Source organism: Saprolegnia diclina (assembly GCF_000281045.1).
Source record: "Saprolegnia diclina VS20 unplaced genomic scaffold supercont1.1, whole genome shotgun sequence".
Taxonomy (NCBI): domain Eukaryota; phylum Oomycota; class Saprolegniomycetes; order Saprolegniales; family Saprolegniaceae; genus Saprolegnia; species Saprolegnia diclina.
This window is the reverse complement of record NW_008246068.1, coordinates 1,772,212-1,788,785: the sequence shown is the minus strand read 5'-3', so window position 1 is coordinate 1,788,785 and position 16,574 is coordinate 1,772,212. Positions and strand designations below refer to the sequence as shown.

The 16,574-nt window shown below is 60.2% G+C and overlaps 4 protein-coding genes across 4 annotated transcripts; 3 read left to right on the top strand and 1 right to left on the bottom strand.

Moving 5' to 3' along the window:
* Positions 1 to 201: 201 nt before the first annotated feature.
* Positions 202 to 7,130, bottom strand: SDRG_00602 (hypothetical protein). The gene is made up of 12 exons (XM_008606085.1): positions 6,076 to 7,130; positions 5,953 to 6,030; positions 5,757 to 5,906; positions 4,769 to 5,706; positions 4,449 to 4,675; positions 3,465 to 4,411; positions 2,543 to 3,424; positions 2,345 to 2,501; positions 1,706 to 2,304; positions 1,119 to 1,658; positions 685 to 1,071; positions 202 to 639 (listed from the first exon to the last, which is right to left on the bottom strand). The coding sequence occupies exons 1-12, from the start codon at positions 7,093 to 7,095 to the stop codon at positions 274 to 276; spliced, it is 6,291 nt and encodes a 2,096-aa protein (XP_008604307.1). The 5' UTR covers positions 7,096 to 7,130; the 3' UTR covers positions 202 to 273.
* Positions 7,131 to 7,397: 267 nt separating this feature from the next.
* On the top strand, positions 7,398 to 11,237 carry SDRG_00601 (valyl-tRNA synthetase; the record flags this gene model as incomplete). The annotated part of the gene is made up of 16 exons (XM_008606084.1): positions 7,398 to 7,930; positions 7,979 to 8,056; positions 8,100 to 8,232; positions 8,276 to 8,671; positions 8,713 to 8,826; positions 8,871 to 9,182; positions 9,227 to 9,354; positions 9,403 to 9,553; positions 9,600 to 9,726; positions 9,773 to 9,945; positions 9,996 to 10,240; positions 10,286 to 10,391; positions 10,437 to 10,516; positions 10,564 to 10,624; positions 10,671 to 10,785; positions 10,894 to 11,237. The coding sequence occupies 16 exons, from the start codon at positions 7,398 to 7,400 to the stop codon at positions 11,166 to 11,168; spliced, it is 3,027 nt and encodes a 1,008-aa protein (XP_008604306.1). The 3' UTR covers positions 11,169 to 11,237.
* A 960-nt stretch (positions 11,238 to 12,197) lies between these two features.
* SDRG_00600 (hypothetical protein) lies at positions 12,198 to 12,901 on the top strand. Its single transcript, XM_008606083.1, has one exon. The coding sequence runs from the start codon at positions 12,300 to 12,302 to the stop codon at positions 12,843 to 12,845; it is 546 nt and encodes a 181-aa protein (XP_008604305.1). The 5' UTR covers positions 12,198 to 12,299; the 3' UTR covers positions 12,846 to 12,901.
* A 268-nt stretch (positions 12,902 to 13,169) lies between these two features.
* On the top strand, positions 13,170 to 15,934 carry SDRG_00599 (hypothetical protein; the record flags this gene model as incomplete). Its single annotated transcript, XM_008606082.1, has 2 exons — positions 13,170 to 15,848; positions 15,899 to 15,934. Exons 1-2 carry the CDS (start codon positions 13,200 to 13,202, stop codon positions 15,932 to 15,934), a joined length of 2,685 nt encoding a protein of 894 aa, XP_008604304.1. The 5' UTR covers positions 13,170 to 13,199.
* Positions 15,935 to 16,574: the final 640 nt, after the last annotated feature.

Sequence of the window (16,574 nt, the reverse complement as noted above, 5' to 3'; positions counted from 1 at the left end):
GCCACAAAATGCTACTTCGCGTCGCCCAACGAGGCGTATGGCCCGCGATATTGGCTGCATTGTAAATAGTGGCGTGCGCCACTTCTAGTCATCTTTAGCCACATATAACACGCTGACCGATCCAGGTGATACCAAGATGTACACGGCGTCAGAGTACCCTATTTGCTTGGCCAGCCCGACACAGAAGCGTGCAAGTCTCCGCCACACACACCGAGGGTCGCCGTCAAGCAGCAACCCTTTGCATTATTGACATTAACACGCGCATTGGTATCATCAGTTGGAGAACCGGCGGTCGTCAGTGAGAGACTTGGGTTTGGCTTTGCGCAGATCGGACTCGTGGAGGGACACGACCCAGTCTTCCTTCCTCGTCTCTGCGCGCACCGCGTAGATCTCGACGTGCTTTTGAATCGTCTTGTGGTACGTCATGGGGACGTCGTGTGACGTCAGCGCGTCACGGACAGCGCTGCTCACGACGAGGCCGCCGGGGATCCCGCTCGCTTCGAGCGCATTCGCCAAGAGGACGTCCGGCCCCCACATGTCGTAGCGTAGCGTCGTGGTGCCAATGACGCCCCCGACAATCGAGCCAGCGTGAATGCCAATGCGCATCTGCAAGCGGTCGCCGCTCGTCGGGTCAAAGATCTACGGTAATTCGTATCTTATACCACGGAGGAGGCGGCGACGTACCTTGGCCACCTCTCGCTGCATCGCGAGACCCATCTCGATGAGCCGTTGCAAGTGGTGCAGGGGCTCAGCCACAGTGCGCACCGCCGTTGGCTCGCAGCTCGACGCAAGCTCTTGGTTTAGCTGGCGAATATCGGCGAGGGACATGCGGCGCTTGGCACACGTATGCACCCACGACGGCACGGTGGTAGAGAGGCCCATGTCGGGGTAGGGTAGACCCGACACGATCACATAGGCATCGCCAATCGTCTGCATCTTGAAGACTCCGTGGGTCTCGGTGAGGACGTCAAAGGCCGCGAAGAGTGAATCGAGGATCTGGATCACTTGCTCGGTTTGCGCTTTCGACGCGAGGGACGTAAACCCCTGGATGTCGGAGAAGAGAATGCCGACCTACCCCCGAAACGGCTCACACCTACCCCTACGCGAGGAAGGTGTACCTCGTGGTGCGTCTCGCAGACCGACTCGCCCGTCTTGAGCTTGGAAACGACGCGCTGCGGGAGGCGCTGGTACAGTAGGTGGTCGGCTTTGGCTGTCTCGACCTCGGTGCGCGTCTGCAGCCACACGTGCCGCCGGCGAAAGAACTCGAGTCCGCGCGAAACGACAACGTTGGCGACGACACCAAAGCTAGAGAAGAGAAGGGGGTTCGCATGGCGGAGAATGTCGCTGCTGTAGACAAGCAGCAAAAGCACTTGCGCACCGAGCACGAGACCGTTGAGGAGCAGCGTGAACTCGTGCAAGAGCAGCCCACTACTCGACGCGACAAAGGCCACAAAGAGCCAGTCGAGATGGACGATCTCAAAGACGAGCGGTGCATCCAGTGTCGGGAATTGCGGTCCGCCGAGAACGGCGAGAGCGAGCAAAAGACTCAGTACGAGGAGCACTTGGTGACGTCGGGCGGTCGTCGACGTCGTAAAGTTTAGTTGGACGTGGTAGTAGGTCAGTAGACCCACAGTCGTGGCCGCCGCCACGAGGTATATCTATTCCAGAGAAAGGGTTAGGGTCTCGCTTGGACGATAAGACGTACGAGGCGCATGCTGATGAGCGCGGCCGTGTCGTCGCTGCCACTGGATCGACCGACGTCCCGCACGACGGCGTAGAGCATGTAGAGACTCAGAACGGAGAGCGTCCAGCGCATGGCGGTGGCTTGCTTCCCCATGACCTTGCGCAAGTAGATGGCTTCCATCTCGGCGTCGTGAAACGTGAGCCACACTGAGTGCACGTGGGACTGCATCGCGTCTTCGTCGGCCTGGGCGATCGCCATCGGAAGGAAAACGTACTGGAGCCACTCGACAACGCTGAGCTGCAATAGCATGTCCGTCTCGTCCATCGAACGGCCGATAATCGAGAGTAGGGCCCTCGCCGCGTCGGACGCCGGGTCCCCCAAGATGAACGTGTCCATTACCCCCTTGCCTTTGATGAGGAGCTTCTCGGACGTCGCCTCAAAGTGGGGGGTGAGAGAAGCGTACGTGGCCTCTGAGACGCGGATCTGACCGGGTTTGCTACTGCTCTGCATGCGCGACGCCGTATTGACGGTGTCGCCGAAGAGCGAGAATTGCTGCTTCTTCTTCCCGACGAGCCCCGTGATGACGCGCCCCGAGTGCAGCCCAATGCGCAGCCGTAGCCCTGCGTTCTCTGAGCCATCGCGATCAAACACGTGACGCACCGTGGTCGTGCTCGTCGAAATGGCACGCGCGGAGGCGCTCGAGCATCTCGGTGGCTAAGCACGCAGCGCGTAGCGCATGCGGCGTCACGGGCGGCGTCGACAGCTTGTGTTCTTGGAGGCCGGCGCACGCCATGTAGGTCTTCCCGACCGTCTCGACCTAATCAACGTAGCATTCGAAAACGATGAAGGCCTGCGTACCTTCTGTACACTGTACTTGAAGCAGAGCTCGTCAAAGAGGGAGTAAATGTGGTCGAGAAGCTGTACGACATGGGGTGGTGGGTGCTCTTCGAGGAGCTGGCCAAAGTCGACCACGTCGCAGAAGAGGACGGTCACGGACGGCTCGGCCTCCGAGATGACGGGCTCGCTCGCCTCGAGCTTACGCATCACATGGCGTGGCAGCATGTGGTCCAAGATGCGCAGCGCGCGGGCCTCCTCGTGCAAAAGAAATCGGTTCTGCAGGAAATCCCGGCGCATCGCCCGCTGCGTGCGCCAGCTGCCGTTGGCCGCAAAGCCGGCCACAAACACGAGGTACGCGCCAAACCAGCTGAGCTGCGCCGGAGTCCAGTAGGCATACGCGGCGAAATGCAGCAGCGCGGTGGCGACCGCGTACACAAACTTGATGCGGACGACGGCGAAGAGCACGATCGGGAAGATCGTCGCGGCGAAGACGCCCGTGGTGGCGACGGTCGCCGAGAGCAGCAGCGCCATGGACGCCAAGACGAGCGCGAGGCAGCCGTGGTAGTGCAGGGCAAAGAGCCGACAGCGCGTGTAGACCACAAACAAGAGCGCTGCGACGAGCAAAGCCAGGCGCAGCCCGAGCCGCGACGGCGACCCGCTGCTGCTATAGTACTCGAGGACGGCGTACGGCACGAGGAGGCCGACGACCCAGAGAAGCACGACGCGCAGGCGGCTGCGCTCGCGGGCGACGAACCCGCGGTGGTACTCAGCCTCGAGGTCCGGGTGCTTGAAGAACACCATGGTGAGCGGGTGCATCGGGATCGTCGCCGGGTCGTACCCTTGCTGCAAGTCCGACTCCTTTTGCAGCATCGGGTCGGACCGACCGTTGGCGATCGACGCCTCCTACGCCCCATGTTCAGATAGGCCGAGGGGTTGCGAGTACCCGCTGGAGGCGCGCGAGCTGCTGCAGCACCTTGTCGAGCGGCGAGAGCTCAAGCTTTCGAAAGGTCTCGCAGCGCTGGAGCATAAAGCCCGTCGTGTCCTGCGTGCGCCAGCGGTCGGACGCGACCGTGCCCGGCATCCGCCGCCCACGGGGTGCGACCTCGAGCTCGGCGAGGATGTCGGCGTTGGTCGGCGCCACCAACACCTGGAACACGCGCGCCGTCGCGTCCAAGAGCAGTGTGAGCACAGGGTACAAGAGCAGGCGCAAGAGTGGTTGCTCGTCGCGCGCTGGACTCGCGAGCCCATACAAGTCGGCAAAGACGTCGTTGGGCCAGACGCGGTAGAGGCGGGCGTACACCTGGACAAAGGCCACGTAGGCGAGGACGCCCACGACCAGTGCTGCTATATGCCAGCGCGTGAAGCGGTACATTGGGTGCATGAGCGAGAGGCCCTTGAGCGTCACAGTCACAATGAGAATGCCGTAGAAGCGCGTGCCGAGGAGGAAGAGGCCGCCCGTGTCGAGCGAGGTCCCCAGTACCGACGGCATGGTGAGTAGCACGAGCAGCGTCGCGTGGTAGAGTGCGTTGAGTAGCGTGCATAAGATCTGCTTGACGCCAAAGGGCGGGAGGCATTGTAGAATACGCGGCGCTTGCCACACGATCCACGCCTGGAGGTCTTGGTCGAAAATCCCGAGCACGAGGAGCGGCAGAAGCGTGTACGCGACGTTCCAGCCGACCATGAGGTACGAGTCGTAGAGGGTTTGGCCCGACCAGCCGCAGGAACAGGAGAACCAGAGGAGGCTGCCGATGAGCACAGCGTTCTTGTAGAACGTGAACGTGATGAGATTCGTAACGCGAAGGTAGTTCCATCGACCGTGGAGCAGAATGAGGTGCGAGAGGCACCGGAACTGACCGACGCCAATGTCGGCGGCCCGCACCGCTTGCATGCCTATCACAGCCTCTCAGAACACATATGGGACCTCAACGACCTTCGTGGCCCGCGATGCCGACGCCGATGTGCGCTTCCTGGATCATAGTCACGTCGTTCCCGCCGTCGCCGATCGCAAGCGTCACGGGCGCCTTGGGGCTGGCCTTGACCATGGCGACAATCTCGGCCTTCTGCGACGGCGACAAGCGGCACGCGATGACGCTGCCGCACTGGCTCACGAGGTCCATCAAGGCCGTTGGGCCGTCTGTATATGAAGCTAGGGTGCTGTAGCTGACCGCGCACTCGAGCTGGATGCTGCGGCGCGTGAGCACGATACTGCTGCGCTTCGACGACTTGGGTGGCTCGGAGAGGAGGCACTCGAGCGCGACGCCGTTGAGGACGAGCGAGAGCTGGGCGTTGGGCTTGTGCGGGGCCCAGAGCCCGTCCTTCTTGAGGACGTAGCGCATGTGCGTGATCTGGTCAAGGCAGTCTTGTTTCGTGCGCTTGTCGAGCACAAGCAGCCGTGCGCTCGGTGGAATGAGCCCGCACGCGTGGCCGATCGCGACAGCCGTCTCGTCCTTGTCCCCCGTGAGCATCCAGAGGTGGATGCCGGCGTCCGCGAGCTTGCGGACACAGGCCTTGACGCCGTCTTGCAGTCGGTCTTCGATGCCGGTCGCGCCAAGGAGGTCGACGTTGGCCTCGAGGTGCCGCAGCGCGCTGGCTTCGTCCTTGGCTTTGTTAAACTTGTAGGCAGTGAACGCCGAGGGCGTCAGAATCTTTTGGCCAAACACGAGAGTTCGAAGGCCCATGCAGGCAAAGTAGTGAACGTGCAGACTCAGGAGCGAGTCATGGGACGATGGGAGCATGCTGGCGTCGGCGCCCTTGACGTACACCACGATCGGCGCCAAACTCTTCTTGCTGCATGGTGTCAACAGTTGGTCCTGGTCGTCAAAAAGCTTGTTGCGCTGGACGACGACCGACATGCACTTGCGGTCCGAGTCGAATTCGTGGAGACTCAGCAGCGAATACTCTTCGCGTTTGCCAAAGATGCGGATGCGCAGAGTGTTGTGACTCCGACCTTCAAAGGCGCAGTTGAAGCGCGGGCACGCGTTCAGGAGTGCGACTTCATCCGGTGACGTCGACCGCATCACACTTTGCGCCGCACTCGCCGTGTGGCAGAGCAGGAGACACCGGAAAAAGTCTTGGACGGGCTCGAGCGCACTGCCTCGCTCCAGCAGGTCGTCGTGGGTCTGGTGCACCCAGTTGGCGGCGATCGAATTCGGCTTCTGTCGGCGGGGTACTGGTGTCGACGCGTCCTACTCGAGCCAGTGACGAACATTAAACTATACCAAGAGAAGCGCTGTACGTCGTAGATGGCGCCGTGGATGCTGCAGATGCGAAAGGCCATCTCGTTCTTGGTGAGCGTGCCCGTCTTGTCGCTGAAGACGTAGCTCACTTGCCCGACGTCCTCGTTGAGGTTGGTTGTCCGCACATGCGTCGGGACTCCGTCGATCGTCTAGTTCTTATTTGTCAATATATACCTGTGGGAGAGTGAAAGGTACCAGGTTGGGGTCTCGCTCCATGCGCCGCGCTTGGTGCCACTTGACCACTTCCAAGCTAATATAGAGCGAAATCGGAACCTAAGATCCAACATCTTATTGACGCGGCCACGTAGGTCGACGTACGAGGTTGTTGTACAAGATGAGGTAGGTCACCCAGGCGGTCACAAATGACGTTGGCGACGAACCCTGGAGGTACGTGTGCTGGTGCAACGCGGCCTCGTAGTAGACAGTCCCGGCCGCGCTCAGCGTCACGGCGAGCACAAGCAGGAGGAACATGAGGAGGATGCACCGGTTGGCGATCGCGTCGACGCGGGAAAACTTGGACGGCGCCGCTTTCGTGCTCAAGAGCAGCTTCGTGTCGCGCCCAGTGTACACGACGACGCAGATGACCCACTCAGTGTTGACGAGCTTGGTGCCCCGGAGCACGACGTTGTCCATGTGCAAGCTCGTGGTGGCCGCGCTGCTTGGTGACGCCTTGTCCGTCATAGCAATCTCGCCCTCGAACGTGTAGAGGGACTCGTGGGGCGCCTCGGTGCGAACAACGCCTGCGACCGAGCGCAGGTGCTCAGTCCGCTCGAGGACAATGTCGCCGTACGACGGACACGTCTTGACCTTGAGGCTCGTCTCGCCGTCGAGGTTGGCCGTCCCGACGTGGGCGATCTGCTCTGGCTCGGACGTGAGCAAGAGCACGGCGTCCGCGGGCACCCACTCGTGCTCTGAGACACGCAAGACGTCGCCAACAACTACGTCCTGCCATGCGATTGAGGCGAAGGCGCCGTTGCGCAGCGCCATGGTGCGCGTGCGGTTGACCTTGGCGTCGGCGTCGTGGCGCGCCTTGTCTTCGACGGCCTCTTTGGCCATGGTCGCCACCAGCACGAGCAGGAGCGGTCCGATCGTCGAGTACTTGTTGGTCGGCGACAAGCGCGTCGTGAGCTGCAGGAGCGAAATGATCAAAAAGTAGAAGTTGGCCACGCGACGGAACTGCTCGAGGAGGCTCCGGGGCACGAACGAGGCCAGCGTGTACTTGGACGTGCGCACGCCATTGCTGCCATACCCCGGGGCGCGCTCGAAGAGCGTCACCTCGCGCGCCCACAGACGCGGGCCGCGGAGCTTGGCCAGCGTGAGCGGCGCGACGCGAGCCATCTCGTCGTTCGAGTTGCGTTGAGATCTCTTGAAACGGTGCGCACACCTTTTGATGATATACACTATTTCAGTGTTTTCGGCGCTGGTGGTGGCGCCACCAAATGAACGGCGGCGTCGGCCCTTCGTTAGAACGACCCAACATACGTGCGCTTACGGCACTAGGGTACCATTGATAGTAACGGACAACGTCCCGGGGAGCTGCCGCAGTGACGCTATCGACCGAGGACCCGCGATATTGGCGTGTCGCATGTCACGTTGAAAGCGGCATATGCCGAATTCAATTGCGTACCAACCAGCCGCCGATGATCCGCCGCTTGTTGCAGCCGCGCCGGCCGACGCGTTTCTTGCGCTCATATGCATCGTTACCTGAGCCGTTGAAGCGGCGCGTTCTAGAGACGCCGATGGCGCCGACGTACGACCCGATGTCGGTGGAAGAGGGCTGGCAGCCCTACTGGCAGACGCACGCGTCGACGCCGGACGCGACGGAGCACTTTACGATGCTGCTGCCGCCGCCCAACATCACTGGCGCCTTGCACATTGGCCACGCGCTCACGGCGACGATCCAGGATGCGATCGCGCGCTGGCACCGCATGCGCGGCTTCGACGTGCGCTGGATCCCGGGCCTCGACCACGCCGGCATCGCCACGCAGAGTGTCGTCGAGAAGAAGCTCATGCGCGAGCAGCAGCTCACGCGACACGACATTGGCCGCGACGCCTTCTTAAGCCATGTCGAGGCGTGGTACGAGACGTACGGGTCGCGCATCCTCGGGCAGCTGGACCGGCTCGGCGCCGTCCTCAACCACGACCACAAGTACTTTACGCTCGACGGTCCTCGGTGCGTGCGACGAAATGATGCCTGTATGATGGCTCACGCATGCGCTAGGTCGGCCGCGGTCGTCGACGCCTTTGTCCGTCTCCACGAGAAAGGCCTCATCTACCGCCACCGGCGCATGGTCAACTGGTGCGAGCATATGCAGCGAGGAGGCATCTCACGCGTCGAGTAGGTGCCCGACGCTCCAGACCGCCATTTCAGACATTGAGGTGGACGCAGTGCCGTTGACGAAGCGCACGCTGCTGCCGCTGCCCGGTCGCAAGGCGCCGGTGGAGTTTGGGGTCATGTACCGCTTCCGCTACCAGGTTTCCCAGTTGTATAGCATTCGCAACACTAATTTGCGTCTAGGTCGCCGACGCCGACGACCTCTTCGTCGAGGTCGACACGACGCGTCCGGAAACCATCCTCGGGGACGTGGCCGTCGCCGTGCACCCGGAGGACGACCGGTACACGCACCTCCACGGGCGATCTGTGCTGCACCCGTTCTCGGGTCAGAGACTCCCGATCGTCTGTGACGCGGCGCTCGTCAACCCCGAGCTCGGCACTGGCGTCGTCAAGATCACGCCGGCCCACGACGCCAACGACTTTGCGTGCGCCCAGCGCCATAACCTGCCTGAGCCCATCGTGATCGACCTCGACTGCAAGATGGTGACCGACATCCCGTCGCTCTCAGGCTTGGACCGCTTTGACGCGCGGCTCCACATAATCGAGCTGCTCCGCGAAAAGGGGCTCTTCATCGACACGGTGGGCGTCGTGAACGTTATGGGACTCTGAAGGACTCGTAGCTGGACCACCCGACGACGGTCTCAATCTGCTCGCGCTCGGGCAACGTCATCGAGCCGTACTTGATGCCGCAATGGTTCATCAAGTGCGAAGACATGGCGGCGCGCTCGGCGGCGGTACGTCGTTAGCAACCAGAGCCCAACTGATCGGTCTGAGGCAGGCGGTGCGCACGGAGGCGCTGCCGTTCCAGCCGCCGACGCAGCACCAGCACACGTGGTATCACTTCCTCGACAACGTCCAGGACTGGTGCATCTCGCGCCAACTGTGGTGGGGGCACCGGATTCCGGCCTACCGCGTCCATACCGACAAGATGACGACGGACGACAAGTGGGTCGTCGCGCGGTCCATCGAAGACGCAACGGCGCAGGCGATGACGCAGTACGACCTGTCGCCGGGCTCATTCACGCTCGAGCAAGACGAAGACGTTCTCGATACGTGGTTCAGTTCGGCCTTGCTCCCGCTTTCGTCGCTGGTATCAAGTTGATACTGGAGAGCTATGCCTAATGGCGTTTGTAGGAGTGGCCGAATGACGATAGCGTCCCCGAGTCGATTCGCCACTTGTACCCAATGTCGCTCCTCGAGACGGGCTCGGACATTCTCTTCTTCTGGGTCGCCCGCATGAGCATGCTCTGCACCGAGGTACAGTATCAAGTTTGTATCAATGTATATATATCGAGCTATGTGTAGCTCAGCGGCGGCACACAGCCGTTTAAGGCTGTGTGGCTGCACCCAATGGTGCGCGACAAGACGGGCCGCAAGATGTCCAAGAGCCTTGGCAACGTCATCGATCCGCTGCATGTGATTGGCGGCATCGACCTCCCGACGCTCCTCGACGGCCTCCACGTACATACTCTCTCTGATGTTATCTGATACATTGATACTTTTTCAGGAAGGCAACCTCGACCCCAAGGAGCGCGCGCGGGCCGAGAAGGAGCTCAAGAAGGAGTTTCCGAGCGGCCTCCCGAGCTGCGGCACGGACGCGCTCCGGCTCACGCTGGCCTCGTATCTCTCGCAAGGTACACATAGATAGTGGCCATACGACGCATCCATATATCTTTCTAGGTCGTCAAATCAACATGGATCTGCAGCGCGTCGTGGCGTCGCGCCACTTTTGCAACAAGATGTGGAACGCTCTGCGGTATGCGCTGCCATTGGTGCAGACAGCGTCGTCGTCATCGCTCGAGTCGCACGTGCCGTCCATGAGTCTCGCGGACCGCTGGATTCTCAGCCGACTGGTACGCATATATGGCAAAATATTTCAATTGGATATGGACCGTCGAGGTAGGCGGACGCCGTCACCAAGGTGCACGACGGCTACGGCAGCTTTAAGCTCGCCACCAGCGCGACGGCGGCCCAGCGCTTCTTCATCCAGGAGCTCTGCGACGTGTACATTGAGTTCTCCAAGCCTGTTCTGTACCAAGACGACGATGCGCACGCCAAGGAGGCGGCCAAGGCGACGCTGACGACTGCCTTGGACACGTCGCTGCGGCTCTTGCACCCCATCATGCCGTTTGTGACCGAAGAGCTCTGGTAGACAATAAGACTCGGATCGTACCTGCTTATCAGCGTCTGTAGGCAGCGGCTCCAAGGCGGCAGCGAGCACTCGCTCATGACGGCCGCGTTCCCGGATCCGGCGCAGTGGGCGCGCTGGGTGGACCGTGACGCCGAAGCGAGCATGCAGGTTTGGCGTTTGGTCATATTCTGCATCAAACACTGGATGGTTTAGGCGGTACTGGATGTCATGCACGCGGTGCGGTCGTTGCGGCACACGCGCAAGACGCTGGCGCCGGACGCGTCGACCGTCGAGTACCACCTTTTCGCTCTCCCATTGACGAACCGAGCTGTGTTCTTAGTGGCTTGAAGATTCAGTGCAGTGATGCGACGACGATGGCGCTCCTACAGCGCAACCTGAGCGTACGTGGCCGCTGTCGCAAGCCACTGGATGTCACCGCGTGCGTAGGACATTGCAACGCAGTGCCGGGCCGGGCCGGTCGCGCTCGTGAGCACCGTCGACGACGAGACCAAGTCGCCCGACCATATCTGGCTCACGCACTCGCTACACGAGCACTGCCAAGGTACGATTTGTTATTGAATATGGATGCTGGCGTATGCCGAAGGATCTGCAGTGGGATCGCGGGCAACAGCAGCAAGGACGCTGGCTCATTGGGTGTATAAAAACGTAGTGCTGTTGCCGCTGCCCATCGGGCTCGAGACCAGCGGTCGCATTTCGGCCGAGGTCGACCGCCTCATGAAGCGCCAGGCCAAGGCTGCGAAGACGCTCGCGATGCTGGACGCCAAGCGGGCCGACCCCAAGTACGCGACGAACGTCCCCGAAGCCATCCAGGCGCAGGACGACGAACGCATCGGTCAAGCCTCTGTCGAGCACGCCAGTCTCGGCGAGAGCTTGGCCGCACTGGCGACGCTACAGGCGCAGGTTGACCGGCTCCAGCACCAGTAGTAGAAGACCTGTAGACGAACTATGATACCGTAGTGTATGAGGGTCGGACAGCTGTCGGCTTCAGTCCAACCGAGTTGCTTTGCATTTCGAAAGGCTGCGGCGCTGGATGTCGCTGGCTGCGTGTTATAACGCAGACGCTGCGACGGCCGTGGTATGCGTGACGGTGGCACCCGACGTAAACACGGACGAACCCAGACAGGCGCTCCAAAACTCTCGTCATTTGCACGCCAATTAGTGTGACTTTGCACGACGCTGGCTCGCGCGACAGGCGCCCACCTGCTGGTGCAGCGATCTCGGTTCAACGTCCAACGCCTTGATGACGGTTGATCCGGCCTCGCAAGAGATACTCGTTGTTGGAGAAAAGCTGTCGTTTCGCGTGTGTTTGCTGCCACCGCCCTCGGCGGTGATCTCGCCACTTGCCACTTGCCTATCCAGCGTTGCGCAGTGCCATCTTGCTCCTCCCACTATCCAGCGTACCGTAGGTGATGAGTAGTTTTCATACAAAAACACTCCCAGAGCTGCACTGCAGTCGTCGTCCCGCAGTTATAACATCGTCATTTGATCATAACAATCCTCCGGTTCAGAGATCTAGAAGCCCAGCTGGCGTGTGACACGTGGTGACAAGTCACATGCGCGTTCGAGATGCCAAAACGCACTTCTCCTTACCGTCTCAAATGCAAGGCTCCACGGCTTAAGTGGGCTCGTGGCGCTGGCGCTCTGCGCGTGGCCCGCTAGCGCGGACCCCATATCAGTTAGTGGATTTTATACTACGTAGGCTTGGTGAATCAGTAGGGTCCTCGTCGAGGGGCGCGCTTATGATCACGTCTGTTGCACGTGGCGTGGCCACCGAACGGCGCCGAACCCATTGCAAAGCACTTGGGTTTTGTATGGGCCAGCACCCATCCCCCGCCGAACTGGTCGGCAGCCAGCTGTCGAGACAGTCTTGGGAAAGCGGGCCAAGCATCGCGTCAGGGCCCTCGGCCGAACCAAGTCCGTACAACCGTACGTTCGCCTTACACTATGGCATACTTCAATCAAGATAAATCGAACACGTACAGATACATTTCTGGCGTCACCGGAGGATGACAAGTCGCCAGTTGCCAATTTCCAACACCGAAACGCAAGACCAGCATGGCGTCCAAGCTCTCGCTCGCCTTCCTCGTGCACGACTTTGCCCCGCCGTCGAGCTGCCCGCAGAGCCCCGAGACGAGCACGATGGGCCTGCGCAGTCCGCGCGTGAGCCCGCTCATGGCCAAGACGCGGTCGCCGCCCGCGCCGCGCTCGCGCCCGTGCAAGCACGCCGGCTGCACCAAGTTCGCCGTGACGCGCGGTCACTGCATCGCGCACGGCGGCGGCAAGCGCTGCAGCGTCGCCGACTGCCCGAGCGGCGCCAAGACCAACGGCCTCTGCTGGAAGCACGGCGGCTCCAAGACGTGTTCGTTCCCCAACTGCTCCAACCGCTCCAAGACATACGGCGTGTGCTGGTCCCACGGCGGCGGCAAGCAGTGCGGCGAGGCCGGCTGCACAAAAACGGCGCTGCGCCACGGTCTCTGCTGGGCGCACGGTGGTGGCAAGCGCTGCCGCGCCGATGGCTGCCAACGGCCAGCGTACGAGCGCAACGACAACCTCTGCGACGTGCACTGCTCCAAGAAGAAGCACCGGAGCGCACCATATTAGTGTCTATATATCTCCACGTATTTAACAATTGTAAGTTTTCCCTTATTCTCCTTGGGTATATTTGGTGGTGCTGGCCGAAGCTGTTGGTCCGAGGGGGTTTGGGTGGCTACAGCACAAAGCCCCGTGGCTGGTTGATTGGCTGAGACGCAGAAGTGATTTATGACCCCAGAGAATCTCTAGCCTCCATGTTGGTGAGGGGTACTGTACTAGTATGCAGCGCATTGATCCAGATGCTTTGCCTCCAACGCTATTCTCAACGGAAGCTATTCGCATCTTCAACCAGAATCGAAACGTTTACGCGCGCTATAGCGTCCTAGTGGCTCATCTTCGGCTTGCTCACCACCCCCGACATCGATGGCATCCGCTGCTCGATACAAGGCTGCCTTTGACAAACATCTTCAGGCCCAGTCGTATGTGTATCGCACCGAGCTGTCCGTGCCATTGGCGCCAGCATTTGCTCTGGACGGCGTCGACGGTCCTCTCGCCTGGCCATGGACTTCGACGCAAGAGCAGCAGCTCACAGCACTTTACACCAGTATCATTCCCGCAGCCAAGATCGCGATGCTTGAGATGGAGACGTGGGAGACGTACCTCGATATGAAGATTCTTCCAGCCCTCCAGCGATCGCTCTACGTCAATAGCCCTGTCCGTGTGGTCTTGTCGCATCTCTGCATCGACTCTGTCGGAACGACGCTGGCGCCGACGCCCGAGATCCCGCATGTCGTCGGGACGCTTGTGGTCTCTTTGCCGTCAACATACGAGGGTGGTGAGCTGACGTTCACCAACGGCACCGACACGCAGGTGTTGACAGCGTCGCGGGAAGGCGTGCAGCTCTTTGCCTCGTTCAATAAGATCACGAGCGCGCCAATCACATCCGGCCGTCGCGTGGTGCTTGTGTACGCCTTGACGTGCGACGCGCAGTCGTGGGAGCCGCCGGTGACCCGGGATGACGTCATCGAAGCTTTTGCAGCGATCGCCAACGACCCACCGAGTGATATCCCTTGCATTGCGCTTGGGACCAGAATGCAAATGCTGTCGACTTACCTGCTCGAGCGCATCGACAAGACTCTCGTCGATGTGCTCGTGGCAACGGGCGGCTACGACGTTGCGCTCGTTGGCTTGGAACAGTATGCGTCATACTGGTACGCGTTCGAGGATGCCGACGGCCATTGGGTGCACTTTGATACCCGAGTCACGGACTACATGAGCCACGAAGCGTGGAATGTGCCGAGGACCGTTCTCTCTGGTCTCTATGCCACGACTGTCGAACACTTCGTCGACAGCAAGGGCATAGGCAGCGACGAGACCGTGCGTCCGAAGACCGCGATCCTCTTCTGGCCCAAGCGGTTCCGTGTCACGATTGTGGGTCCGTCGGGCGCTGTGTCTTTGCTAAGAGCGGCCTTTGACCATGGCCAGCTCGACGACCTCGGCCTCGGACTCCACGACTGTATGATTGGCGCGCTCACGACATTCGACAACGTCATTGGTCGGACCAATGATGACGAGAAGATCGCCATGTTCCATCTCTTGCTCCAGTACGAAGACGTTGAGCTGCTTCAGCGCTTCATTCGTGACACGCTGTGTATTTCGTCTTCCCAAGACACCAGACCCGCTCAGTGCATCTATACGAGCTTGGAAACGTTTGGCTGGCCGACGCTGCTGCCTGCGATCGAGGGCTTCCTTGCGCGGGCGGCCAACGAGGGCGACGCCAACGCGATCTGCCACCTCCTTGCCAGCTTGGCGGGTCTCACTTCGGAGAGCGACGCTGTGTGTCCGCCGTTGCAGCAGCCATATATTGGCGAGTTTCTCAAAGCGTGCTGGCAGACTCTTCTCGTGGAGCCCAATTTTTGGCCGGGTTGGACCCCGACCGAGCACTGCATTTTGTTGGATTGGTACTTTGACGATGTGCTGCCGACGCGTCCGGGCGACAACTACCTCGGCCAGTGGCTAACACCTCCGCTGCTCCTGGTCGTCGACAGCTTTGTGTATTCGCGCCGCGTCGGCTCGCCTGCAGCGCTCTTGGCGGCTCCGTCGACATGGCACCGATTGAAGTATCTTCCAAGGGCCTTGCTGGCGGTCACTCGGCTCCAGCCATCGCTACATCAGGCGCCGTACACTGCCGCCATCACAATGGCATTGACGGCGCAGTCGAAGGGCGGTTATTTGTACGCGGATGATATTGCGACCTTGCTGCAGTACATGGAGGTCGTAGGTTGTTTCGATGCAAAGCTCTTAACGGCGTGCCGAGCCTCCTCCCGGAACCTCACGGAAAACGTCTCGGCCATTCTGATGTTCGTCAAGCGCGCGCCTCTATCGACGGCAACGGGTGCTCTTGTGACAAGCTTTCTGCTCGAATCCGCCCGAACGCTCAAATACCCACACCGCAACAGCGCCGACAGTAGCCTCACAAGCTCAGTCGCCGATCTTCTTCGGGCCCTTGTGTTCGTGTCGCCCGAAGCGGCGCTGGACTGTGCGGCCGAATGGCGCTCGGCGCTACCAGCAACTCTCGACGCCGCCCGCGACGAGCTGTACCCGCTAGTCGAGACGCTACAATCTCAGGCATCGGGTGCGCGCTTTCATGCGTTGCTCAAGTACTTGGCCACCGAGTGCCTGGACGCTTTGGTTAGCGGCGATGCTCTTGCCCCGCTCCCTGCTTTCAACGACTATGCAATCACGAACATTGAACTCGACGCAGCGCACTGCGACAATTGCGCTGACGTTTGCAGCTTTCTCCGCACCGGCAACGACACTGCGATGACGATTGAAATGACTCTCTGCGTCGAGATCAAACTCGCCGTCATGCGTTACCCGGACCAGCTCGAACTCGACTCCTACTACGACGGCGAAGGCGACTACTTTATACTGGAGAAGCAAACACAGTCTGGTATGGCGTCCAAAGACGCGGCCGAAGTACACGCGCGTCGCGAGGACGTGCGTTGGAACGACATGCAGCGCGTCAAGCAGCTCAATGCGCTGCTGTCAGCCCTCACGCGCAACACTTCGGTATCAACCATTCCGCTAGGATGAGTTATTGACCCTATGCTGCATGGTAGGGCTCCAAGAAAAAACGCCGTATTCAGACTGCATGACAACCTGTATACGATGTGACACGTTGTCATTATTTACGTGTACTAGTAACCCAAATACGTTATATAGTCTTCGACGTGGACTCGATGTTAACGGATGTGTTGACGAGGGACGAGTTGCTCGTTCGAGATTTCCATAAAGAAACCGTGCGGTTTGTTCGTAGATATGCTTGTGCTTCAGTGTTCACAGTCAATTTCTTGAATGTAAATATGTCAGCACCGACTATGGGCAACAATGACGCGATGACCTTCATCGAGCTACAATATCCGAAAACGAACGCGTCATAGTCGTCCAGCCAGCCACACAATCTCCTCCAACCATGTGCCTGCACTGCAGCCTGACAAATATTGGTCCGACACTCTTCCTATAACATAGGAAGAGTAACATATTATGTTGCCTCTCGACGCAAGCTCGTCTGAAACCGTTCGCTTCAAACCTGCACCCCAGTAGGTGCGTTCCACCGCCCTCCGTATGCAGCGTACTTAATAAAGAGCTCCATTCAATTCGCACTTTACGATAAATAGTGTGCGGGAACGGTGATGTGCCATTGGTCGAAATGTTGTAAATTGGCTGCAAAATCGAGCGCAATTTAGCCAATGGCACGGCCTCGGTGGCAGACTGCGCAAGGGCGCCAGAACTGCA

Excerpts from the sequence above, each read along its gene's own strand:
- SDRG_00600 (XM_008606083.1), top strand. The coding sequence starts at position 12,300 with ATGGCGTCCAAGCTCTCGCTCGCCTTCCTCGTGCACGACTTTGCCCCG.
- SDRG_00602 (XM_008606085.1), bottom strand. The coding sequence starts at position 7,095 with ATGGCTCGCGTCGCGCCGCTCACGCTGGCCAAGCTCCGCGGCCCGCGT. Across the intron at positions 4,676-4,768 it reads CTCAACGGCGTCGCGCTCGA|CACCCTAGCTTCATATACAG; the intron begins GTGCCTCCTCTC and ends GGTCAGCTACAG. Across the intron at positions 1,659-1,705 it reads CGCTCATCAGCATGCGCCTC|ATATACCTCGTGGCGGCGGC; the intron begins GTACGTCTTATC and ends TCTCTGGAATAG.